General features: G+C 42.9%; 1 protein-coding gene, 1 non-coding gene and 1 pseudogene across 2 annotated transcripts in view; 1 reads left to right on the top strand and 2 right to left on the bottom strand.

The window, feature by feature from the left end:
* Positions 1-21,468, bottom strand: part of LOC145402859 (uncharacterized protein F54F2.9) — a 98,580-nt gene that overhangs the window by 60,261 nt on the left and 16,851 nt on the right. The window contains exons 4-5 of the mRNA XM_080274767.1: positions 13,540-13,652; positions 3,881-4,046 (exon numbers count right to left, since the gene is read on the bottom strand). Of these exons, the coding sequence (XP_080130893.1) occupies positions 3,881-4,046; positions 13,540-13,652 (279 nt within the window). The remainder of the gene's footprint in view (positions 1-3,880; positions 4,047-13,539; positions 13,653-21,468) is intronic.
* LOC145402984 (5S ribosomal RNA) lies at positions 2,328-2,446 on the top strand (annotated as a pseudogene).
* Positions 9,393-9,511, bottom strand: LOC145402952 (5S ribosomal RNA). The gene has a single exon (XR_013897890.1). It is a non-coding gene; the product is annotated as a 5S ribosomal RNA (ribosomal RNA).

Raw genomic sequence — 21,468 nt, 5'->3', positions numbered from 1 at the left:
CTAAAGATCTAAGAATGAATATCTGATCTACACAACCTCTTCCCTTCCTAAAGCCTCCCTGTTCTTCTCCAACTAATTTCTCTGTTCTTTCTCTAACTCTGTCAATAAGTATCCTACCATACACTTTTCCTATTATACTAAGAAGACAAATGCCCCTATGATTACCACACACTTCTTTTTCCCCTTTTCCTTTGTATAAGGGAATAATTATACCTGACTTCCAATCAAATAAAATCAAAATAAAAAAGAATCAGTATCAGTATCGGCAAAGTATCGGTCATTAGTTAGTATCGGAGTATTGGTATCGGTATCGGTATCGGCCAATATCTTGGTATTGGCACATCTCTAATCAGTAGCGTATCTAAATTTAATCACTGGTATTGCCCATTTATTCACTCAATAAACATCGGAAAACTCCTCTTCCTCCTCCTACCGTTGGAACTGGAAAATGAGTTGGGACGTGCAGTACCCGCCACTGAACACAGCATTGCCATATCCCTACTGGCCAGCCAGGCAACTATGAGCTCATAGGGAGGTGGACAGCCATTTTTGCTCAGCTGGAGGGTTACGTTCTTTTAACAGCACACAGCTCGGCTCGGGGGGCCAGCCAGGCAACTTTGATCATTCGGCAGAAAGGCGGACAGCCATTTTTGCTCAGCTTGTGGGTTAGGGTCTGTATTACTCATACCCAGCCAAAAGTGGACGCGTGATTTGGGCCCCCAGGGTACTTTAACCATTCGGTGAGGAAGCGCATGGCCATTTTTGCTCAGCTGGTGGATTGCAGTCTATTAACCGTGCACTGTCAGAGAGGCTGGCCAGCTGCCCAACCAGACAAAGAAATCCAGATATGGACATATTAAGCCAAGGCCTAACGTTCGGATACAGAGAATGTCCGTATACAGAGCATCCGTTTAATCGGGTGATCATACAGTACAGTAATCACTCCAATATCCGACGTAATAGAGCCATAGGTAGGTCCGGATATTGGTTCTGTCCGGATATTGGGCCCCAGCTTATGGACTTGTACTTATGGACCCTAACTCAGAGAAGCACCTATACAACTCCCTCTGGACATGCATAGCACCTATTTAACACCCAAATCACATCAATAAGGCAAATAAATGACTGAAATAAATGCAAAAGAAACATAAAAAGAGGGTTTAGAAGTAGGTTCATACAATAATAAACATTCTGGTGACTGGCTCCTGGACTGGTACTTATGGACCCTAACCTTGCCTAACTCAGAAAAACACCTTCCTACTGCACATGCATAGCTCCTAACACCCTACTCACACCAATAAAGGACATTAAAGAGTGAAATGAGGTAAGTATTGTATGGAAAAAGGTACAGTATGAAACATTCTTATGTCCAGATAGTGGGGATGTTCGGATATTGGGCGTCCGGATATTTGAGTGATTACTGTATATTGCTAATCTTCTCATTCCATCATGTTATGCAGCTCATTATCTCCTCTGTCACTGTTTAGAGTGTTTTAGCTCCTCCCCTGTGGGCCCCTGGTTGCTACCGAACTAAGCACTGTGTATAGTCACAAAAAGAATCCTAACCCTCAGTGTCAAACTGGCGCACTGAATAAAAAATAATAAATAAAAATACATGTATAATAATTTTTGTGGCATCCTTAGTAAAACTGGATGCCACCTACACCACCACAAAGGTGTAATAAGTGGTAGCAGGAGGAATAATCCGAGAGTGAGAACTGAGGATGGTTACGTTACTTCTTGTGTTCAGTAAAAATGTTTCAGAGGGTCTGGTGACCACCCCCCAGAGTGGTCAGGGTTATGGCTGCTCTTTACAGAAAGTGCATTGCAGATTCCCTTATTTCATCCTCCATGTGCAAGACAATCTCTATTCCACTTGTAGAAAACGGGAAGCAGCCACTCCTTTCAGTGTGAGCAGATTTAAACAGTGTGACCTAAGAAAGAATAGGAAACTATGTTTTCTTAGGTAGGACCATCAGCAGTGGACAGTCTCCAAATTAACTTCCTACAAGTAAAGTCTGAGTTTTGGGCTTGCAACAATCTGTTTTTAAATCTAAGTTTCTCTCGCAAGATCATGAGAGAGCCGAAGATGGAAGAAGAACCCAAGCAAACTGCAATATCTCATGTTAACCATCAAAGTGGAACTAAGAGAACATCAGCTGCTGAATGTGCAAGGAAACTGCAGTCTCAGTATGAACAACAGCACCAGGGTTAGAATCCACATTTTTATGTGCAACATTTTAGAACTCCCCATTCCATCATTAGACCTAATGACAAGGGTCATGGGATGTTAACATTTTTATTACAATATTTTAAACTTTTGTAAGTAAAACGGCCATACCACGTTGAGTACACCGCTTCCCATGCGATCAGCGAAGTTAAGCAACGTTGGGTCTGGTTAGTACTTGGATGGGTGACTGCCTGGGAACACCAGATCCTGTTGGCATCCCTACGTGTCAAGTGGGGTTGGTGGAGGATTAGTGCCCCTCCCTGTAAAAACAATTAACTCTAAGCCCTTGGCCACCCCGTTTGGGATACATGGCATCTGGCAATGAATGAATAAGTACTCAAGTGGGTATCATGTAAAACAAAGACACCCACAAAATACCGTGATATTAAAGTATCAACTAGACAAAATCAATAAATCATCATTATCATCACCATCATCAGCCAGACCCCTTTTCCCACCTAAGCATGAGGGGAGGTAAGACTTTGCGAGCAAGAAAAGAGCCTGATAAATGAACGACTAACAAAATTATGCACAATGAAATGGGCCACACTCATTCACTCCATCCATCAATCCATCATCCAATTCTATGTTGCCCCATGAGGAGCACAGAAGTCTGGGGCTAGGCAAGTTGGTCCTGACATTTAAAATGAAAGTGACCAGCCTCATCCATCCCTGAGTGGCATTACATGAGCAATGAACTCCAACCACCCCTTGGATATAAACCTGCACTGGCTCAACCTGATTGAAGGGCATTAATTATTCACTAAACTACATCTCACAGGCATAAACATACACACTTAAGCACTTTACATTTCCTATCAGCTTGAAGCAATCTGACAATTACCACTTCAACAGGAAAAAAAAAAAACAGGGGTGCCAGACCTTTATCATATACTTTTCCATACAGCTCAATTCAGGCATTACCCAAGTTTCATCAACTCACCTTCTAGAATAACCATTTGCCATATCTGTCTACCTTCTTGGCCTGCCATGCCTCTTTCCACCTTCAAACTCTGAAATAATCCTTTTCACCATCCTATTTACACCCATTCTTTCCACACAACCATACCATCTCAGAACACCATATCACTTGTGTCCACAAACTTCCTTACTCCACATAAATATATCACATTATTCCTTATCCTGTCCACTCTCCACATTCCAAACATATTCCTAGGAATGAAACTGAAAGATATCATACAGTATACTGATCGGTTTAAGGTATCTATTACTGTAAGGTAGTTTTTAACAAAGTTCAAAACACTGATGGTCTGCTAAAATGAGGTTTTATTACCATGCACACCATACTTTTTGTTTTTATCTCAGAACTGAGTTCTTTCCCCAATTCTTCTTTCTCCAGTCCACTTTCACTTTCTTTGTCACGTCTCCTCTTGCTGATCTTTCTCTATGTCACATACACCATTTTCTTTCTTTTCTTTTCTTCTATCAACCTGCTTCAACCCCTTATTCTAACACTTACTTTACTTCCATCCTTACCTCTTCTTGACTTCTCTTTTCCTCCTCCTCCTTGTCATGTTCCTCCTCTTTACTCTTACCTCTTCTTCTACCATCTCTTTCTCACCTCCTCTTCTCTTTGTCCTCACCTCTTCTTGTCTCCTCCTTTCCTCCTCCTCTTCTCTTCATCCTTACCTCCTCTTGTCTTCTCTTTTCTTCCTCCTCCTGTTCTTCCTTCTCCCTCTGCTTGCGCTCTCTCTCTTCCCTGATGTGTGCCAACGCTTCCTTTATCAAGCCTGGGCCACCCGTCACCAGGAACACCAAGAGTTTCACCAGCTGAATTGGCAGGATGTTCCACCAGCTGCAAAATGGAAATAATCAAAATCTTCTTAAACTAATGCTGTTTTTACTGATATATGAAATGGCCAAAAGTGTCAGAACTTAAGGGATGGCTAAGTAGGAAGGGGGGGTTAATAGCTGTGGGAGTAGATACTCTCAGAACCCAGAACCTGCCGGCTTTTCCCTCAAAGAATTAGCTGTTCAAGTTTCTTAAGTTTGCGAGTCTCATGAGGACGGTGGGGTCCACAATCAATTAGTCATGAATAACAAGACCTTTGTACACTGTGCGAGGACAGATGATATCAACACCCATTTACTTCATCAAAATATACTTTGGAAAGAGGCAGTTTTGGGAAGTTATATTTTTGGATTTGAGAGGGTGTACCGTATTCCATGAGCTATGATCTTTGTATATCCTATCCATTATGCAATAAAATTTATAGCCTGAAATATCTGCTTATACAGAGCAATATGAAGTAACAAACAAAACTGCAAAATGAATAAGTTATTCAGCTGTCATGATAAAGCATGGGCTTGAACATGGTGCAATAGTACAAAGTAAATGAAAGTCTAGGAGCTGAGGATCAAAGAAGTGGTAGATGAATACAGAACCAAAGTAGGGGAGGAGTTGAAATCAGTGAATTGGAATGAAATGGATCTGGACCGCCTGTGGAATGCATACAGGGACTGCTTAGTTAGGAATGCTTAGGCAGTAAGTGGTGTGGCATGGGTAACAAGAAAGAAGAAAGGTATGGCATGGTGTGGTGAAGAGGTTAAAAGAGCAGTGGAGGAAAAGGGGATGAAGTGGCTAGAGTGGTTATAGAAGAGGGGTTCAAATGAAATAAAAACTGAATATACTGAGAGCAAGAAGCACGTAAAGAGACTACCGAAGAGGAAAAAGGAGGAGGTAAATGATGAGCTAGGAAGAAAAATAAATGCAAACTACTCTGAAAATAGGAGGTTATCCTGGAAATCGTGCAGAAATGTAGAAGTGAGGGCGGAAAGAAATGTGAAAGTGTGAAGGATGTTAAGTGGTTGATTATTAACCCACAGGGATGAAGTAAGGACCAGATGTAAAGATTATTTTGAAAGCCTGATGAATGGAAATGGAGAGAGCAGAGCAGCTGTAAACATGACTGGTTTTAAGGGTGTGCAGAGAAAGAGTGCAGTGCCAGGAAACGTGACATTTGCACAGGTGAAGAATGCTCTGAAGCGGCTAAAAAATGGAATGCAGCTGGGGCTGATGAGGTGTATGCAGAGATGATTTAGTGTGGTGGAAAGAGCATAATGAAGTGCTTGTTGGAGATATGTAAGGAGGCATGGATGAGTGAAACTGTGCCAGCAGAGTGGAAAAAGGCTGTGATAGTACCCTGTACAAAAATAAAGGTGAGCAAAGTGAGTGCAAGTATTGTGACACAAGTTTATTGAGTGTTGTACAGAAGGTATATGAAGGAATCATTATAGAGAAAGTAAGACAGCTATCAAAAGTCCTAGTGAGTGATCAACAGGGTGGCTTTAGGAGTGGCAGAGGATGTGTGGATCAAATACTTGCAGTGAGACAGATAGTGGAGAAGGCTTGTGAGAAAAACTATAAGGTGTTTATGACATTTATGGATCTGGAAAAAGCATTAGACAATGTAGACATAGAATGACTGAGGAAGGTTTTGCACATGTACGGTGTTGATGGTAAGCTGCTAGGTGCCGTCAAGAGTTTCTTGACGGTAGTGAGACTTGTGTATGGGTAAATGGGCATCTACGTGAATAGTTCACGATCAATGTGGACGTGCAAAAAGGTCATGTGATGCCCCCAAGGTTGTTGAATATAGATGTGGATGGGGTGACGAGCGAAGTAAAAAACATGAGTAACGGATAGAGGGATGGCATTGGTAATGAATGGTAATTGATGGAATATCTCTAATTTGTTGTGCTACTCGCAAATACCGGACAAGAGCTTGGTAGATGAGTGTAGAGTTTTGCTGATGTCTGTGAGTGTCGTCCCTTGAGAGTAAATGCAGAAAAGAGTAAAGTGATGGTAATCGAGAGAGAAGGTGACTCCTAGTGTGGTGTTACAATGAATGGAGAGGGACTGGAATTGGTGAGAGTTCAAATACATGAGTACAGTGACAGAAAAGAGAGGAAAATGTGCAAAAGAAGTGGAAAGTTGAGTGACACAAGGAAGGATGGTAGCTGGTGCTATGAAGGCCTTGCTAAGAAACAGAGGCTTAAGTGGTGCCACTGCACGAGGCTTTCATGAAGGAGTGTCAGTGCCAGCTTTAACATATAGATGTGAGACTATGGTGTTGCATGAAAATGAAGAGTCAAAAGTGACAGCAGTGGAGATGGGACTGCTGGGGAATGTAAGTGGGGTACAGAGAGTGGACAGGTTTCAAAATAATGTGATTCATGACAGATGCGGAGTGAGGAGGTCTAAGGACACCACAACCGAAGAGAGTGTACTGAGATGGAATGGTCATGTGGAGAGAATGGATAACAATAGAGTGGTGAAAAAGGTATATCTGAACGAATCTGAAGGAGGGAGGAGGCAAGGCAGGCCAAGGAGACGGTGGAGGGATATGGTGAATGAGTGTGTGAGGAAGAGATGTATCGAAGTCGGTGAGGCTGGGGGACTGACAAGAGATCGAGCTGGCTAGATGAATGTTGTTAGAAGAAATGCATGATCAGGGATATGGCACCCCTTTTCAACATGACAGCATTCGCACTGACTCTATCGGATACGTTTATGTGAGGCTGCAGAATGTGGTGAAAGTTTTTGGCATAGCAAATAGAGCCAGGATTCTGGGGGCTTGAATGATGAGTGAATGGAAACATGGTCCATTGGAGTGGGCAAACTTGGGCTGTCTGGATGCTGCTACTCCTCACCCTGCCGCCCTAGGGTGGGAAAGGAGGTCTGGATGATGAAAAGGAAAAAACAACAAAGTTTATACTAATGCTTTGACTTGGGTAATGAATTAAAGATGATATGACTGTGAAATTTAACCATGTTTTAGTAAAACAGCGAGTAAATTGCAATAAACTCTCAATTATCTGTCGCTGCAATATCCAGCCCAACACAATATCTGGCATTTTTCACCTAGCTTTACTGAAACAATTTCCAGCGAAGTTAAGGAATATTTGGTTAAGAAATAGGAAGTACAGTAACTAGCAGTAGTATGCACTTTCTGGTAGAGAGGTGCATCATCTGGTTCAGACATGGGACCCAGTCAGCACAAGGGCAGACTTTGCAAAGCGTGACCCAATCACAATACGTTGCAGGAGCAGCCGACCTGGCACGCCAGGCCTACCGCCGCTTTCTCAGTCTCTCCTGTGGACGCCGTACAGTGAGGATGTATCTGCGCATTCTGATCTTGTGACCCACACAGTGGCTAAACAATAGTGCTGTGACTTAATCTGTGGCCTCCCATGACTCACTCACTGTGTAGTGCTGTGACTAATCTTGTGACTCCTCAGTGCTCTGATTACTGTATAGTAAGGACTTATCTGTGCGTATTTATCCTCCATCGATGCCAACACCAGGTGAGTACAGTATGATTCATTTTGTTTTTTGTTTTGTTTTTAGAGGATTATCTGAAGAAATTGGCAGATGGTATACATATGATAGTTCATTATACTGTACTGCATAGGATGATGGATAGAGATCTGCTACATCGGACTCAGGGGCACTTGAATTTCATTTTGTTATAAAGGCTCCAAATGTGGCAGGTGGGGGCACTCACCATCCACTCACTCAATGCAGTGCTGCTTTGGGTGTCTGAACTTTCCTCTCTTCCTTCCTTCTTCTTCCATCTTTCTTTCTTTCATTCTTTCCTCTTTCTTCTGCCTACAGGTGACTTTACAATCCCTCTTCTGTCTCTCTTTCCTTCATTCTCTCTTCTTCCTTCTGCCTATGGGTGACTCTACACTGAGTGACGAAGCCAAATGGTTCCCTGTACACCAGGAAACCATTTACTATGCTGGGTGGTAATGACATAACCAAATTATGGTGCCTGGTGGTTTAGTGGGTAATTAAGGTGCTCCAATCGGATTAAACCAGTGTGGGTTTATATCCAAGGGATGGTTGGGGTTTATTGCTCACGTAATGTCACTCAGGGATGAGTGAAGCTGGTCACTCTCATCTTAAAGGTCAGGACCAACTGCCTAGCCCCAGGCTCCTAAGCTCCTCTTGGGGCGACGTAGGATTGGATGATGGATGGATGGATGCACTAAATGCGAAAACATAAACTTTATTGGTCCCTCGTTCATTCATTGCCTGACGCCATGTATCCCAAACGGGGTGGCCAAGGGCTTAGAGTTAATTGTTTTACAGGGAGGGGCACTAATCCTCCACCAACCCCACTTGACACGTAGGGAGAATGTTATGCCAACAGCATCTGGTGTTCCCAGGCGGTCACCCATCCAAGTACTAACCAGACCCAACGTTGCTCCCTCATCTTTAACATTTTTTTATTATTTTATCATTCTCCAACACAGAAACTATCCACATCGTAAATGCATCCGACTCATTGTATCTGACAATCATTTTATCTGACTGTCAGAATGTTATTCTTGTTCACATTTAAGCTCCCAGACCACATCCCACTTCGTCCAATAATTTTACTTTTTCCTTGGGAATACATTAATCCCTCGATTATCCGACATAATTGAGCCAAAGGCATGTCCGGATACGGGCAAAAGCCAGATATGGAGCAATAACTTCTACTGTACCATTACCCTACTTATACCCAACTCATATGTACAGTACCCCTCCTAATTTTGGCAGTGTTCTCCAGCCATTCAAGTGAACTTAGACATCAAAACACACATGGGAATATCCAGTGTAATGCTAGACACTCAGAAAACAATGCATAAACAACAAAAATCCACAAATATCCCACCTATAATGTACAGTGCCCCTCCTAATTTTGGCAGTGTTCTCTGGTCTTTCAACTGTACTTAGACATCAAAACACAAAAGGGAATATCCAGTATAATCCTAGAATGCAATGCATAAACAACAAAAGTCCACAAAAAAATCTATGACGACAACGGTTGCAATAAATATTTTTTACCTTCTCGGGAACCGTAAGTTTTCAAGAAGTTTCTGGGACAACAACAGAGTGATGACTGCTTCCAAGGCACAAAGGAAAATTTTTCCACAGCCAAATATGTCCCCGGCAATTGGTTATACTGGTATAAACTGCATACCATCAACTTCAGTGGTGTTTATAATATAAGGTAAGCTAATTCATCATTCATTCATTGCCAGACGCCATGTATCCCAAACTGGGTGGCCAAGGGCTTAGAGTTAATTGTTTTACAGGGAGGGGCACTAATTCTCCATCAACCCCACTTGACACACAGGGAGAACGTTATGCCAACAGCATCTGGTGTTCCCAGGCGGTCACCCATCCAAGTACTAACCAGACCCAACGTTGCTTAACTTCGCTGATCAGACGGGAAGCGGTGTACTCAATGTGGTATGGCCGTTGGCTAAAACACAAAAAAAATGATGAGTAAAAGTAGAAATATGCAGTGAGAATAACCTTGTTCAAGAGTAAAAAAAATACCTTCACATAACTCCCCAATATCCAGCAGAAAATTTTGCCCACACTGTGCATGAGCTATGCAAATGTCTGGATGCAGAATTGCATGAGCTTTCTTCTGGTGTTTTCGAAATTTCAACACAACAAATAGTATTCAAATATATCGTCAAAAAACTAATAACTCACGGTGGCGATGCAGGGAGGGTAGGAGGCCAGACAAGCAACACTAGGGTGGGGGAGGACAGAGGGACAGGGGGATCAGGGAAGCAAGAGCTGCTTGGGGACTTTAACCATTCGGTGAGCGGAAAGATGAGCACTTTTACTCTGCTGGTGGGTTAAGCTCTGTGTTACTCACACGAGACTAGTACGTTCACACTGATTTGGCCAGCCAGGGGAATCTGACTGTTTGGTGAGGAGCCAGATGGGTGTTTTCAGTCAGCTTGTGGGTTGCAGTCTGTATTACTCAGGTGCGGCTGTTAGTATCCAAGTGATCTGAGTGGCCAGGGGATTCTGACCATTTGGTAGGGATATGGACAGCCATTTGGCTCAGCCTGTGGGTCTGGGTCCATCACCCACAAGCAGCCGGTAGCATCCGAGTGAACTGGGTCGCCAAGGGACTTTGACAATTCGGTAGGGGTCCAGACAGCCATTTGGGCTCAGCTTGTGGGTTTCGGTCTATTACCCACGTGTGAACAGAGAGGCTGGTGTGCCACCTAACCAATTTTTTGAACCTGTCAACTGCCCAGCTGCCAATGTCAGAACTTTTGTGTTTGGATACGGACAAATAAATCCAGATATAGAAATAATCGGTCCAGGGCCTAATGTCCATATATGAAGCATGTCCAAATATGGATTGTCCGGATAATCGAGTGATTACTGTAAATGCTTTTCTTGTGTCCACAACACTTTCAGGGTACTTAGGCATAACTAAAGTTAGTTTGGAACCGAGTACTGCCAGTTCTGATATGAAATGAGGAGCAAGGAAATAAGTAAATAAATGCTTCTAATCACCACAACCATCAACACAACAACTGAGGCAGGCAGCGGCAGGTATGGGACGTGGATCACATCAGTTGGGTTGGGTCAAAGACGCCAACCAGCGACCGACAAAAGCACAACACACAAGTTGTAAACAAATGCAGCCATCTGGAGATCCAATACCTGCATGTGCCCACTTCCCACACAGCTCTTCCCACACAACTGAATGATATTACTGTGCTACTGAATAATTATGGGAGAAACTAATTGCCCAAGTTACAATAAGATCGTTGCTTTCCTCTGCCTTTAATCGTGACTCTACTGTGTAACAAAAGTTGTCCAGTACAGTAAAGGGGTCCAATATATCCGAAATCTGGTATAAATGAGATCATTAAAGCACAGTCTTACTGTACTTTAAATGTGTAACATTAACAGTACAAGCAGTCCTTGTTACATGTCAAGGATATGTTTCACAGAACCAATTTTCTTCAAATATTTGGTACTGTAAGGTAAGCAACTTTCTGCGTATCATATATCAGTGAAAATTTAAACAGCAGCAGGAACGATTGGGCAAATATGAGTTGGAGCAGATGGGGGACGTGGAAGGTGTGTGTAGAATATTTACAGAAGAAATATGTGCAGCATGTGATGTGGTGTGTGGAAGGAAGAGAAGACGGAGGGGGGTGCAAGGAACAGCGTGGTGGACTGAAGAGGTGAAACGGGCTGTGGCACAAAAGAAGAAAGCATACAATGAATGGATGAGAAATAGGGGCATGGAAGAAGTTGAGAGGCGGAAGAGAGAGTTATATGTAGAAAGAAAGAGAGAGGTGAAAAGATTAGTAAGAGAGAGTAAGAAGAGAGTGGATGAGGAATTTGGAAGGAATTTGAGTGTAAAGTGGAGGGACTGTAAGAATATGTTCTGGAAAGAGGTGAAAAGAGTAAGACAGGGTGGAAGTGGAGTTAGCAGGGGAGTGAAAGATAAAAATGGTAGATTACTAGTGGAGAAGGGAGAAAAAGTGAGCAGATGGAGAGAACACTTTAAGGAATTGTTGAACGTGGAGGATGGAAGTAATGCGAGTATAAGTGGCTGGGGAATGGCTGGAAGGAGGGAGGAGAGAAGACAGGAAGAAATCAGTAGGATAGAAGTTGTGGAAGCAATGAAGAAAGTTAAAGCAGGGAAAGCCCCAGGAATTGATGGAGTGTGTGGTGAAATGCTGAAGCATGGGGGAGAGATAGTAGTAGAATGGATGTGGAAGATGTGCAGGTTGGCCTGGGAGGAAGGTAGAGTCCCGGAGGATTGGAAGTCAGGTATAATTATTCCCTTGTACAAAGGAAAAGGGGAAAAAGAAGTGTGTGGTAATCATAGGGGCATTTGTCTTCTTAGTATAATAGGAAAAGTATATGGTAGGATACTTATTGACAGAGTTAGAGAAAGAACAGAGAAATTAGTTGGAGAAGAACAGGGAGGCTTTAGGAAGGGAAGAGGTTGTGTAGATCAGATATTCATTCTCAGATCTATAGTGGAAAAGTTTCTAGAGAAGGGAAAGAAGTTGTATGAGGCTTTCATGGATTTGGAGAAAGCATATGACAGGGTGGATAGACTAGGATTGTGGAAAGTGTTAAGAATATATGGAATAGATGGGAAGTTGTTGAATGCTGTGAAGAGTATGTACGATGGTGCGAAGGCTGCAGTGCGTGTGGATGGTGAACTAAGTGAATTTTTCTCTTTGAAAGTTGGGTTGAAATAGGGATGTGTCATGTCTCCATGGTTGTTCAATCTGTACATGGATGGGGTTATAAAGGAGGTACAAGGTAGGGTGGTGGATGTTGGAGTGGCCCTGGTGAGAGAGGATAGTGTTTGGAAACTCCCTGTACTGTTGTTTGCAGATGATACCGTGTTGTTGAGTGAAGACGAAGGGGAGCTGCAAAGCTTGGTGGATGAGTTTGAGAGAGTGTGTAAGAAACGGAATCTAAAGGTGAATGTAGGGAAGAGTAAAGTGATGGTCTTTGAGAGAGGTGAAGTCAGTGAATGTACAGCGAGGTTGGATGGTGAGGAATTGGAAAATGTGAGTACGTTTAAGTACTTGGGTAGTGTGATGAGTAAGGATGGAGGTTTGGAGGGTGAAGTGCTTGAAAGGGTACAGCAGGGAAGAAAGGTTGCTGGTTCTTTGAAAGCAGTGATAAGGAACAGGGAAGTGAGCATGGAAGTGAAAAAGTTCTACATGACAGTATTGTGATACCAACTCTAACGTACAGAAGTGAAGCTTGGACGTTGTTGGAAGGACACAAGTCAAGAGTGAGAGCCGTGGAAATGAGTTATTTAAGAGGAGCCTGTGGAGTCACATGGAGAGACAGGCTGACGAATGAGGATATAAAGGAGCGTTGTGGTGTTGATGTGGATGTGATAGGAAGCATTATGAGAAACACACTGAGGTGGTTTGGCCATGTGGAGAGGATGGAGGGTGAAAGACTGACGAAGAGAGTGTATGTGAGTGAGGTGGAGGGGGAAAGAGGGAGGGGGAGGCCGAGGATGAGATGGAGAGATGGGGTGGAGAGGTATATGAGAGAGGGGGGTGTGAGTTGGGAGCAGGGGAGTGAAATGGCAGGGGACAGGGCGACTTGGAGGCGATTTGTTTGTGGCCACCCCAAACGGGATTGAGGCGTCTGGCAATAGATAGATAGATAGATAGACTTATGTATTCAACTAAGTAAAACAAAACCTCTTCAATCTAATGACACTCTACATTCTGTTGTTCCTACCCCAAGATGATTTTACTCATCTCCAAAGAAACTTTTCAAATTGGAGGATTGACACACTGTATAACCTTAATTAACATCTTCAGTATGAAAGACCTTTCCTAGACTGAATAAATCATCTGGAGACAGCATGACTAATACAAAATGATACATTATCCAATTAAAAGGGTTATCAGCAAAAATAAACATACAAAAGGCAACATTACAAAAATTACTTACACTATTAAAACATATGAGTTACCTTGGCTTGGGTATTTTTGAGAGGGCCTCTTCCATTAACAGTATGTTCTCCTGGTCTTCTGGCTTCTTCTTTTTCTTATCCTTTATCTTGTATTTTTTGACAAGGCTCTCCTCCTACCAGACACAAAACAGTGATCAAAACTGGTTACACTGATAGCCATGTAATTACATATGTACAGTGGAATCTCCTAACTTGTGCAATCCTAAATGGAGGATGCATAATACACAGCAACATCATGCAACAGTTTGCAATATCCATAACTTGCGGAACTTACACGAAATTTGTGAAGGCAGCCTCAAAAGCAACGCTTTTCTGATGCCTTGCACAATGCACGCCACCATTACCTCAAGCCCTCGAGTCTAGCTTATGCGAGGAAGAAGGAACCAAAGGCCATGAGCCCGCAGTAACAGTTCCTTCCAAGAGAAAAACAAAATACAATATAGAGCCAAATTCAAGATCCAATCATTTTGAGATGCCTGGACACACTGCGTTTGAAAGACTGGAGATCATAGGCAGCAGGAAATACAGACAGAGGGAGACAGTTCCAGAGCTGACCTGTTGCATAAATGAAAGACTGGGAGTAACAGTTAACTCTTGCATTAGAGAGTTGGACAGAAAAGGGATGAGAGTTTGCTGCCAGACAGGTGCTATGCACCCGTCGTATAGGTGGAGGAATGCGAGCAGACAGTACAGAGGAGCAGTGACCATTAAAGTAGCGATAGAAAAGAGATAAAGATGCAACAGTGCGGCGAAGAGTCAGAGGTTGAAGGGAGTCAGTAAGAGGAGGAGAGTTAATGAGACGAAAAGCCTTTGACTCCACCCTATTGAGAAGAGCTGTATGTGGGGAGCCTCCCCACACATGAGAGTTGTACTCCACACAGGGGCGGATAAAATCCCTGTATAGAGTCAACAATTGTGCAGGGGTAAAGAAAGAGCGGACGTAAACCAATCGTAGTCAAGCATGGAAATTACTAAACCAATTATCTTCATGCACAACATATACTGTAAGCCAATCATAGCACTTCTCTCTCATGCAAAGCATGAAGGACACACTCGCTTGATGCCCAGCTCACTCCGTTGTTAGAGTGTAGTTACAGTGTAACCCTAATCCTACAATTTCTTCGAGGAAGAGGACGAAGAAGAAGCTAAAGATAACCTACACCCAAAAGTCTGATGTAATAAGGAGGATTGACAGTGGTAAGAAGAAAGCCAAAGTTGCCCACCATTACGAACTTAACGAAGACGATCTCTCCAACTGGCCATGTTGTTTACCAACCACTGCTCCAACTCGATGCATCAATGTATTACGCATTCTACCTCTGCCTTCAACTCTAGTTTCCTTTCTGGTTATTCTATACCTGCTGTTGTAGACAGCCACTGTTCTTCTCTTAGAGCTATCAATTGTGATGTTTCTCAGGGCTCTGTCTTATCATCAACTCTCTTCCTATTATTCATCACTGACCTTCTAAGCTGTAAATCTAACCCAATCCACTCATACACTGATGACTCCACCCACCACCTTTCCATTCCTTCCCACAGCGTCCATCTCAGCAGTTACTTCAACAAACAAGGGATGAGGCTATGACACACCTAATCTCTGACGTGGCTCATATCTCTGATTGGGGTAAAAGCAATCTTGTTGTTTTTAATGAATCAAAAACTCAGTTCTTACATCTGTCAACCTAGCAAAGTCTTCCACAGGAGTATCCACTAATTTTTAACAATACCAGCTCAATCCTGCACCATCTTTAAACATACCTGTGCTTGGGGTTTCACTCTCTTGGGAATTATCTTGGCTGGAACATATTACATCTCTTGTATAATCTGCTTTGAAGAGATTAGGTGTGCTAAGCCGACCCCGTGACTTTTTACCCCTGCACAGTTGTTGACTTTATACAGTGCTCGTCAGAAGTATTCAGCGATGTCCGCCGGGCGCGCAATACTTATGGCCCAAAAAGAATCACCCCATTTTTGGGGGTAAGAATTGAGCCACAAGTTTGAGCTCCGAGCATGACGTCACGGTAGCCTGAGGCCTTCTGACGCGCTGGTTGGTTCCCGCCTCAGTTGCCCACGGGCTGCCTGAGAGAGAGGAACTCCGCCGAGTGTCCCTCTCAAATTGCGCCATTTTTTACCGAGTGTCCCGCAGTGTTTTGGCCTTCAAAACTTTGTTATGGCACCTATCCGTGAACTATCGAGTGAAATCATATCCCAGATCATTGCTCTAAAGGAGGCAGGCCACCAGACAAAGGAAATTAGTGAATTGGTTGGTGTGGGACGATCGACAGTGCGTCGTTGGTGTGCGCGGTTTCGGGAGGAAAACAGTGGTGAAGTTCCCACAAAGAAACCGAGGTCTGGTAGGCCTAGGAAAACTTCCCCAAGGTCTGTTAATGTTTTAAAACGTGCAGTGGAGTTTAATCCTTGTGTGAGTGCAAGGAAAATTAAGGAGAGCAACCCAGAAGTGTTTGGTGAGGTGTCAGTGAGAACAGTGTCTCGTAGGGTGCATGAGCTTGGTTACACAAGTCACAGGCCTGTGAAAAAGCCTCTTCTCTCTAGCAGCCAGAGAATTCGTAGGCTTGCCTTTGCTAATAAATATCTAAATTGGGGTGAGGAGCAATGGTTGTCAGTGTTGTGGTCTGATGAGGCAACGTTTAGTGTTACCTGTAACAGAGGAGCATGCAAAGGTAGTGACCCACTTGACCCACGGTATGTAGAAAGCACAGTTAAACATCCTGATTCACTCATGGTATGGGGTTGTTTTTCAGGGAAGGGTTTGGGGAAGCTTGTTGTACTTCCCAAGAACCTCAGAGTGAATCAGGATGTTTACCTGGAGCTTCTGTGTGATCATTTACCAGACTCCTTCGAGCTAACAGGTGCACGAGTGTTTCAGCAGGACGGTGCACCTGCTCACAAGGCCAAATCGGTCACCAATTGGCTTCGTGACTGCGAGGTATCATTCATGACAGACTGGCCAGGAAATAGCCCAGACCTCAACCCGATTGAAAACCTCTGGTACCTCGTAAAGAAGAGTCTCCAAGGGAAGGACGTGAGCTCTCTGCCTAAGCTGGAAGCCGCCATTCGTGACTCCTGGGACAAAATACCCCTCCAGCACCTCAGGAGCCTCGCCCTTTCACTTCCAAGACGTCTCAGGTCCGTGAAGAAACGTAAAGGCTACCCTACGAAGCACTAAAGGTAAATAAAATGCATTATTTATATGTTTTTTCAATGTTGAAAGGTTTGTTTCTCAGGAGGGACGCAGGGCGCCCCATACTTCTGACGAGCACTGTACTGTACACGGGTTTTACTTGCTCGTGTAGAGTACAACTTTCACATGTGGGGAGGCTCCCCACATACAGCTCTTCTCAACAAGGCAGAGTCAAAGGCTTTTCATCTAATTAACTCTCTTCCTCTTACTGGCTCCCTTCAACCTCCGTCTCTTTGCCACACTATGCATCTTTATCTTTTCTTTATTGCTACTTCAATGGTCACTGCTCCCCTGAACTGTCTGCTTGCATCCCTCCACCACTAAAGAAGGAGCATAGCAACCATCTTGCAACAAACTCTCATCCCTTTTCTCTCCAACTCTCTAATGCAAGAGTTAACCATTACTCCCAGTCCTTCATGTATGCAACAAGCCAACTCAGGAACTGTCTCCCTCTGTCTGTATTTCTTACTGCCTATGATCTCCAGCCTTTCAACCGCAGTGTGTCCTGGCATCTCGAAATGAACGGATCTTTAATTCGGTGCTCAGCTATCTTGTTTTTGTTTTTTTCTTGGAGGAAACAATTTGTGGGATCCTGGCCTTTGGTTTCTTTTTCCTTACATTAAAAAAAAATTTTAATCCTCACTTATAGCTTTCAGAGGTAGGTTTATAAAAATGGCCAGTAGCAGTGGTAATTAAGGAATAAAAACAAGTAACTTGTGAAAGACTCATTTCAATAGAAAATATTGAAAGGCCACACCCATTTGGTAAAGAACAAAGGTCAGAGTAATTCTTTACCAAACAGGTGTGGTGATTCCACTTTTATATTAATAACAAACTCACAATCTCAAGTTACGTAATTTTGGTAAATATGTAACAGAGATAGTTAACTGTTGAATTGTGACTGCAAGAAGTGAGTAGAAAAAAACAAAATATACCAACATTTTGGGGTATTCAAGGATGTGGGAAGGTCGCCATTGGCAGTGTTTACTGACAATCTCTCCAACTGGCCGCGCTGTTTACCAACCACTGTTCCAACTGGATGCATCAGTGTATCACATTCTGAATCTTCATTTATAGCTTTCAGAGGTAAGTTTATAAAAATGCCCAGTAGTTGTGGTAATCCAGGAATAATAAGTAACCTGCGAAAGACTCAGTTCAATAAAAAATATGGGAAGGCTATAACCATTTGGTAAAGAATGAAACAAAAGCATTCGGGTACCGAATGCTACTCGCCCGCCAGAGTATGCTGTTGGCCAAGTCCAAGATTTTGGCCATATCTTGATACCCTGAGGATTTCATGTTGACAGCTCAAGCTGTTCATGAGATATAACGGTGCTAAAGGTGAGCGATAAACACTAGTTGACCTTTAGCCGCAATTTAGGTGACCTTGACCTTGACCCTGAGTGCCCAGTTTTGAACTCGTCCACGATTTTGGCCAAATCTTGATACCCTAGAGGTAACATGTTGATAGCTCAAGCCGTTCAAGAGATATAAGGATGCTAAAGGCAGGCAATAAAAATTAGTTAACCTTTGGCAGCCATTTTGGTGACCTTGATCTTGACCCCGAGCCCCCATTTTTAACTCGACCAAGATTTTGGCCATATCTTGATACCCTTTAGGCTTCATGTTGATAGCTCAAGCCATTCATGAGATATAATGATGCTAAAGGCAGGTGATAAAAACTACCTGATCTTTGGCAACCACTTTGGTGACCTTGAGCTTGACCCCAAGTGCCCATTTTCAAACTCATCCAAGATTTTGGCTATATGTTGATATCCAGAAGGTTTCATGTTGATAGCTCAAGCCATTCATTAGTTATAATGGAAATAGATACATACATACACACACACACACACACACACACACACACACACACACACACACAGAGGCAGGCAACAAGGTGGGCGATAATTAAACTCAACAAATCAACAACTCGCAAGACAACACAGAGGCAGCTGAGGGCAATGACAACACTGCTTCTATTTCTTCCAAACTGGACTCTGAGAGGTTCCTGGGGGAGACTGATGAGGAGGAAGTGGCACAGAGGCTGCAGCACTTGTCTCATGCTGAGAGGCCGTAATCCGTCCCATGCCTCAGAACCCCTCCCCTCTCCATTCAAGCATTGTTGTCAGTCAGAGTTAGGTAAGAATCTTACAATACTGTTCATTTCCATTAAATATGTTTTACTCATTTCTTTTCCAGGTTGTTAGTATTCGCTGGTGACCAGTTTGATGTACGTTTGGGGGTAAGAGGGCAAAATTTTCCGCGGTGACAAACTAATAATCAATTTCCTCCATAATATTAGCTATTTCTAACTGACAGACTTCTTAAATCGCAGCATGTGCTCAGTCTAATAAAGCTGTGGTTTAGGAGATTCCACTGTATAATCAGGCCTCAAATTCTGAATGGTTATTTAGGGAACATTTGTGATTGTTAGATGTAATCAGACTTTATCCAACATTAGTGTAGCCCATATTGATATAAAAAAGTCATACACAACCTACCGCCATTAAGTCTATTTATCTATATAGCCAGAAGCCTTAATCCCATAAGGGGTGGCCACAAACAAATTGCATCCACATTGCCCTGTCCCCTGACATTCCACTGCCCTCCCCTCATCTTACACCCCCCTCTCTCATCTTTCCCTCCATCTCAAATTCTCTCTCCCTCCCTCCCTCTCCCCCCGTACACCTCACTCAAATATGGGACACTCTCCTAGTCAGTCTCTAACTCTCAATCCTCTCCACATCCCCAAACCACCTCAATGTATTTCCCCTAACACTTTCTATCACATCCACATCCACACCACAATGTTCCTTCACATCCTCAATAGTCAGTCTGTCCCTCTGAACTCCACATGCTCCTCTCAAACAACACATTTCCACTGCTCTCACCCTTGACTTAGGTCCTTCCAACAAGGGCCATGCTTTGCCTCCATACGTTAAAGTGGGGATCATAATTCCGTCATGCAGTGACTTTTTTTACTTCCATGCTCACTTCCCTATTTCTTATCATTGCTTGCAATGAACCAGCAACCTTTCTTCCCTGCTGTACCCTTTCAAGCACTTCATCCTCCAAACTTCAAATCTAACTCATCACACCACCAAAATACGTATATGTACTCACATACAGTAGAACCTCTTTGGTCCAGACCGCTTTGATCCGGATTTCTGTTAATTCGGACAAAATTTAAAAATAATAAGCTCCAAATATATGTTGAAAGTAATTCTAAAGTCATTTTCAGTATCGGCGCGGAAAGCGATCGTCATTCGTTTAGTCTCGGATCACGCTAGGTTGCAACATGGGCGCCTGTTTAAACACATGCTATCATTCGTTCCATCAACTAGTTCACCAGCCATTTATATTTTTACTCTATTTCAAAAGTTAATCCTCCTTACCATGCCCCTTAACCCCTTAACCGCGGGGCATCACTTTCGTGACGCTTGGGAGCAAGGGATCATACCGCGGGGCATCGCTTTTGTGATTCTGTGTTATTTTGAATTCACCCGGGCTTCCAAGTGGGGGCTTGTATCATCTATCAGTACTGCCAATGTCCAACACTAGTCAGCACTCCTAACCTCATCTGTACTCCCATCCATTGTTGACAATTTAGCCATTTCTCCCCGTTCTTGACTCCCTTCCCTACCCCCCCTCCATTACCCTATCCTCTCGCCTGCCCGGCCATGCTACGCTAAGTAAATCTTCCCTGGAATTTTTCACTGATTTCATCCATGGAAATAAGCCCTATGTCCTATTCTTATACCAAATAATATATACAAGAAAGAAATAAGGTAAGTGAGAGTGCCAAACACCTGGAATTGGCTAATTATCACCTGACAACACCTCACGTGCACTCGTTCGCTAATTTTCGCTGTTTTTTCCCCTTGAAATATGCCCTATAATCTATTTTCGTAATAAATATACATGTAAGGAGGGAAGGGAGAAGCCTAAGTGATATTTACATTCACCTGGAACTACCTAATTTATAATGTATTGTCTAGATTTCCTGCCAATCATATCAGTGCTAAACAAAGATGTTTCAAGATCTAACATTGGTAGCTCTGAAAATATATCTCCTAAGTAGGCCTCTAATCTATTTTTGAAATAAATATACATGTAAGGAGGGAAGGGAGAAGCCTAAGTGATATTTACATTCACCTGGAACTACCAAATTTATAAAGTATTGTCTAGATTTCCTGCCAATCATATCAGTGCTAGACTTAGCTGTTTCAAGAAGTAATATTGGTAACCCTGAATAACCCCTTAGCAGGCCTCCACGCTAGCCCTCCGTTATCAGGTTACTCTCAACTTCCAAAGTGAGAGTACATATGTTTCTTCTTGCTGACTTCAAGGCCTTTTTTCACCCCCATGCAAATGGCCCTGTGACCTTTACCCCCTACTAAACCTCGTGTGGAAAGAGGTAAAGGGCTGACAATTGATAAAAGAGTGACTACGATCTTTCTATTGAGTAAAACAGTGCAAGTGGAATTGTAAATAATGTGTAAACAGCAAGTGAAAGTAATGAATGTAAATATACGTGAACAATGGAAAACAGTTTTATAAGTTATTTCAAGTGACAGTGCACAACACAGTGTAAATAAAACAGAAATGTAAATAACGTAAATAAAATAGAGAACGTAAATAGAAATGTAAATGAGTAGTATTATAAGAATACGAGTATATACCCTAGGAGTAATGAAAGTGAAAGTTTCACTCTAGCATGTCTG

Source organism: Coenobita brevimanus, chromosome 59 (genome assembly GCF_032717465.1).
Source record: "Coenobita brevimanus isolate Jiangsu-jjx chromosome 59, ASM3271746v2, whole genome shotgun sequence".
In the NCBI taxonomy this organism is placed as follows: domain Eukaryota; kingdom Metazoa; phylum Arthropoda; class Malacostraca; order Decapoda; family Coenobitidae; genus Coenobita; species Coenobita brevimanus.
This window is presented reverse-complemented; position numbering and strand designations above follow the sequence as displayed.